The sequence below is a fragment of the Perca flavescens genome, chromosome 15 (genome assembly GCF_004354835.1).
Source record: "Perca flavescens isolate YP-PL-M2 chromosome 15, PFLA_1.0, whole genome shotgun sequence".
Lineage (NCBI taxonomy): Eukaryota > Metazoa > Chordata > Actinopteri > Perciformes > Percidae > Perca > Perca flavescens.
The window spans coordinates 351,952-357,786 of record NC_041345.1 but is presented as its reverse complement, the minus strand read 5'-3'; the positions used below and the strand labels follow the sequence as shown (position 1 = coordinate 357,786).

Sequence of the window (5,835 nt, the reverse complement as noted above, 5' to 3'; positions counted from 1 at the left end):
TCATTATTGAGTGAAGATCATGTTGTTGTTGTTGTTGTTGTTTTATCCTCCGTGTCCTCCTTGGCTACTAGCATTGACTGATGGTTTGAAGGTTCACAGAGAGGAAGCCTCTCTTTTGTTGGATCACCCTGATCACAGTCACACATTCAGACCTGGGGCCTGTTTCACAAAAGGAGGAGGAGAGACTAGGTCAGGCTGAGGAGGAGAGACTAGGTCAGGCTGAGGAGGAGAGACTAGGTCAGACTGAGGAGGAGAGACTAGGTCAGACTGAGGAGGAGAGACTAGGCGCTGAGGAGGAGAGACTAGGCGCTGAGGAGGAGAGACTAGGTCAGGCTGAGGAGGAGAGACTAGGAGCTGAGGAGGAAAGACTAGGCGCTGAGGAGGAGAGACTAGGCGCTGAGGAGGAGAGACTAGGTCAGGCTGAGGAGGAGAGACTAGGAGCTGAGGAGGAGAGACTAGGAGCTGAGGAGGAGAGACTAGGTCAGGCTGAGGAGGAGAGACTAGGAGCTGAGGAGGAGAGACTAGGAGCTGAGGAGGAGAGACTAGGTCGAGTCAGGCTCAACTAATTCAGATAGATGCGCATCCACGGATTTCCTCAAAAGACCGCGAGGTCGATCACAGATTTACTGATGCCAAAATGGAGAATACGCATTGTACATACTTTATACAGAGAGAGCCACAGCTTCTTGTGGAAGTATGATGACGTGAAATACAGTATTTGTATAAAAAGAAAATAACACTGTTGCTGTACTGAAACAGAGAGAAAGCAGCAGACGATCACGGACCGACTAAATGTGTAAGCAGCCTAAACATAAACATTAACTGACCACTGATCTGAATGGAAACCATCATAATCCTACCATTCAATGATTAGGCTACTAATTATTTGCACAAATTAACAATTGTACTCTTTGCCTTAAAAGTAAGCAGAAGATAATGTTCCTCAGGAAATTTACCATGAAGATCAATTTTCTACAATGCTAGAATATGAAGCGTAAATATCTCTTTCACTCTGTTCCTCCCTCTCTCTCATTGGCTAAAATATTAATTTCCTAAGTCATATTAACTTCCACTACTCGCTTTTAATGCCAAGTGTACAACTGTTGGTTTCTGCAAATGACAAGTGACTCATTGAATGGTTTCAGTTAAGAGCAGTAGTTCTTAAATGTTTTTTTTTTAAGACTATCATTTAGTCTATTATCTGCCACACGTTTTTCTTTTTTTTTTTATAGAGGACCAGTTTCCTTCTCTACATATTATATGCCTTGCTCCCTCATATATATGGACATAGAAAATAAAGACACTGAAGAAATTGGACTCTAAAATCTAGAAACTATAAAGATAATAAAGTGATAAATTCCATGCACACTATAAACATGAATGGAACAGAGTATATTCATCAGTTATTTCCCCCCAGCAAAATAAAAGGTAAAAAACCATTAAGGTGTCCTCTCCCTGTTGTTACATGAATGTACAGTAGCCTACATAACTAGATAGTTACTGGTCCAGTGAACTAAGTCTATAATTTGGGAGGATTGTACAGTTAGGATATGTTCTTAAAATTGTACAATCCTCCCAAATTATAGTCCCAGTTTACTGGACAACACAAATTGTGTGCTAAGAATGCCAAATACAATGCACATGGAAGCAGAACAAACATGATCCTTATGTCAAAGAATTAAAAAAAAAATTAATCAACTTAAACTATTCAAGATGCATTATTCAACTATAGAAACACATGTACAGCATTGTATGTATTGCCCTTAGTAAGACTTCAGTTAAAATGTTTTTTTTTTTTATTTCATACAGCAATATAACCGTAGCAATGAAAAAATAATGGTCACAACTTTAAATAATTAAATGAACAGCAATATGCACCTGTTGTATTTTAAACCAGGCTGATAACAACAGGGTAAAACCACTGCTGGGTGATCAGAAAAGGCTCGTGGATTAAATAAATCCTGGCTGTTAGCCTTGTCAGGAGCAGGCTAGCTACACAGAATAAATCTCCATTGTGATTTATGTGCCTCCGCTTTTATGAAACAGAGTCGTCAAGGCTAAATTCATCCAGGATAACCGGGAAATCCCGGCTTAATCCCTTATCTTGGTTTTGTGAAACAGGCCCCAGGAAGCTGCCCGGTACAAACACAGTCTGATCTGCTGCCACTGAGCAGCTCCACTGGGGCCGTTTGAGGTTAAGGGCCTTGCTCAAGGACACCTCAGTGGTGGTAATGAGGGAGGGACAAGTGCTGCTCTTTCACTTTCTTCACCCAGATTTTATCCTACCAGTCTGGGTATTTAACTGGCGACCTCCTGGTCACAAGCTTGCTTCTCTAACCCCTAACCCCACCACGGCCCCATGGGGGAGAAATAAACTACACACTATAGCTTTTAAAGGTCCCATGGCATAAAAATGTCACTTTGAGGTTTTTTAACATTAATATGCATTTCCCCAGCCTGCCTATGATCCCCCAGTGGCTAGAAATGGTGATAGGTGTAAACTGAGCCCTGGGTATCCTGCTCTGCCTTTTGAGAAAATGAAAGCTCAGATGGACCAATCAGGAATCTTCTCCTTATGAGGTCATAAGGAGAAAGGTTACCTCCCCTTTCTCTGCTTTGCCCGCTCAGAGAATTTGGCCCACCCATGAGTGGGGAGGAGCAAAGTGGCAGTTGGGCAAGGCCACACCCCCCCGGATACAGTATTAGAGGACCACTAAGGCCTATATAAAAGAGACTTCAGATACAGTATTAGGGGACCACTAAGGCCTATATAGAAGATACTTCAGATACAGTATTAGGGACCACTAAGGTCTATATAAAAGAGACTTCAGATACAGTATTAGGGACCACTAAGGCCTATATAGAAGATACTTCAGATACAGTATTAGGGACCACTAAGGTCTATATAAAGAGACTTCAGATACATTATTAGGGGACCACTAAAGTCTATATAAAGAGACTTCAGATACAGTATTAGGGGACCACTAAGGTCTATATAAAGAGACTTCAGATACAGTATTAGGGGACCACTAAGGTCTATATAAAAGAGACTTCAGATACAGTATTAGGGGACCACTAAGGTCTATATAAAGAGACTTCAGATACAGTATTAGGGGACCACTAAGGTCTATATAAAGAGACTTCAGATACATTATTAGGGGACCACTAAGGCCTATATAAAAGAGACTTCAGATACAGTATTAGGGGACCACTAAGGTCTATATAAAGAGACTTCAGATACATTATTAGGGGACCACTAAGGTCTATATAAAGAGACTTCAGATACAGTATTAGGGGACCACTAAGGCCTATATAAAAGCATACAAAGAGCACCTTGTCATGGGTTACTTCACAGATTCAGACTGAAATAAACAATATAATCAGCTAATCAATTCTGATGTTTTATTTTAGATTATGAGCCATTTGAAGTAAAAAGTAAAGCCCTGTAATAACAGCCCCACATTGAGTGCTGCTGTATGAGAACCCAAAGCAGCATTTAAGTCCTGAGTTATAGTTCTGCATTGAATCTACATTGTAGTCAAGAAGGTCGAGTGAGTGGGTCAAAACACAGTGCTCAAGCTGGGGCGCTGAGTTCTCCTCCCAGGAAATGGGTTTGTTCCCCTGGACTGATTTAATCCAAATCCTGATCTTTTTTCTAACCTTAACTAGTTGTTTTGGTGTCTAAACGTAACTGTCGTCACCGCATGACTCACTCTTTGTCACTCTGAAAGGATTGCCATCTAGTGGTGCTGAATGTAACTGTACGGGATATGTGGGGGTGGGAATAGATAAGGAAGGAGTGCAAATACAAGACAAGGCTATTAGTTTTTTAATTTATTTAAGCTTTCATTTTTAACTTTTTTTGGGGGGTTTCGTTTTAGTCTTCATCTATACAACTACGTTTTGGTTTGAAAACTAATATCTTTAGCTACGTTTATGCTTCACATCTGAACACACTACTCTGGTGTTTCCAAGCTCCTAAAACTTTAACATTTGGAAACTCTGCTGCCCTGTTTTGGTTTGTTTGCTTTGTAGTCTGGACGGACCCAAACGGAGACATTTGACGCACGCCAGTCAGTCTTCTTGGTGGTTGTTTTTGGTGTCCTAATTTAACTGCCGTCGCCGTATGATGCTCACGTTTGTGTCGGTTACACTCGACTGTAACAGCCACTAAAGTTAACGGAGCTCTGTACCCGGCTCAGAGTCACCGTTTGTCGGCTAAATGTAACCGTAAAGAACGCTGAACTTATCGGTCATGTGACCAGCCGGCGGTCACCGTATTTTCTTATTATATCATAGAAATTGTTGTGCATAGGTCTTCATATGATATCCTACAATAAATCATATTGTTTATTGCGGTAAGTGCAATAAAAAGTACAATATTTTATCTAAGATGTAGTGGAGTACAAGTAGAAAGTAACAGAACATTGAAATATTTGAGTAAAGTAAAAATGTACAATACTCTAGTAAATGTATAGCTGCAGTGTGCTGGTGTTATAAGCGTTGTGTCTGACCTGTTCAGGGGGACTCTGGCGGCCCGTTGGTGACTAAAGTCGGCTCTGTGTGGGTCCAGATCGGAATAGTGAGTTTTGGAAAAGGCTGTGCTCAGCCCGGCTTCCCAGGAGTCTACGCCCGAGTGTCCCAGTACACCTCCTGGATCAACAACCAGATAACATCTGGAACCACTCATCTGGTTTCCCTCTCAGCTCCTCTGCTGCTGTCCTTTTTCCCTATTCTCTTCTCTCTCTCTGTGCTTTCATAGCAACGTCGAACAGTCGGTATCACTGGATCACTGGATTACTTTGTCTTTATAAACAAGAAAATGACAGAAAGAGGGTCTAATCTTTCGAATTGTCTCATCTTTTTCTTTCTTTTGCTACAACTTCTTTTTAAATGTGTATATAATGTTATAACTTCTGTATTACGGGAAGATGTCTTATGTTTTCGGGTGGGGCCCCAACTGACGATTATTTTCATCACCAATCAACGTGCACATTATCTTCTTAATCAATACATTGTTTTTTTTCTATAAAATGATCAGAAAAAATTGGACAAATATATAATTTCCCATCGCCCAAAGAGATGTATTCAAATAGTTTATTCAACTCAATTACTCTATGGTCACATAAATGTAAGAAAAGCATCACATCTTCTTATTCCCATTAGAGAAGCTGAGTAAGAGAATATCTGGATGTTTTGCTGCTATAATGTGAAATTGTTTTAATCTACTGTGGAAACATCACGTAGTTTTTTTTAATGAAGTTAAATTAAAGACGTTATTGTGAAAGTGAAACATTTCTGCGTTTGGTTTAAATCATTCAAACTGAAAATGATTAAATATACAGAGTGAGTCTTTGTTCAAATGTTTGACCTGAAGAAAAATATTTTGCACTGATGGTGAAATGCAGTTCCGATGATAAATGTACTTATGGACGTTATCCCTCCTGTAGAGCGGACATCCTGTGTTCTATGTAACTGTTCACCAGCTCTGAAAGCAGAACACCTGTTGAGGACTCCTGACACCTGAAGAGATGTTACAAGTTAAATCACAGGTTGGGTAGGAAGAGGTTTCCTAATCTTAAAATGAAGGCAACCTTTCCGGCAGTAACGCAACTTTCCAGTCCAGTCCAGTCAGAGAGACTGAGGGGAAATGACCCTAATGGAGCTCAGCGCAAATTCTTTTACCCTAAATAACTTCAATCACCACTATCTCTTCCTAAAACTATTCAGCTGTTAAGAGGTTTTACTTTTCAGTAAACCAACCAGAAATGGCCACAAAATTCATGATCCAATCACAGCATGATATCCTGCTTTAACCCGCATGCCCTCCTTAAA

The 5,835-nt window shown here is 40.4% G+C and overlaps 1 protein-coding gene across 1 annotated transcript in view; it reads left to right on the top strand.

Annotated features, from left to right (window-relative positions):
* The window catches only part of LOC114569932 (tryptase-like), a 16,562-nt gene extending 11,269 nt beyond the window's left edge, over positions 1-5,293 (top strand). The window contains 1 exon segment of the mRNA XM_028600090.1: positions 4,523-5,293. Coding sequence (XP_028455891.1) covers positions 4,523-4,762 — 240 coding nt within the window. The 3' untranslated portion in view covers positions 4,763-5,293.
* Positions 5,294-5,835: the final 542 nt, after the last annotated feature.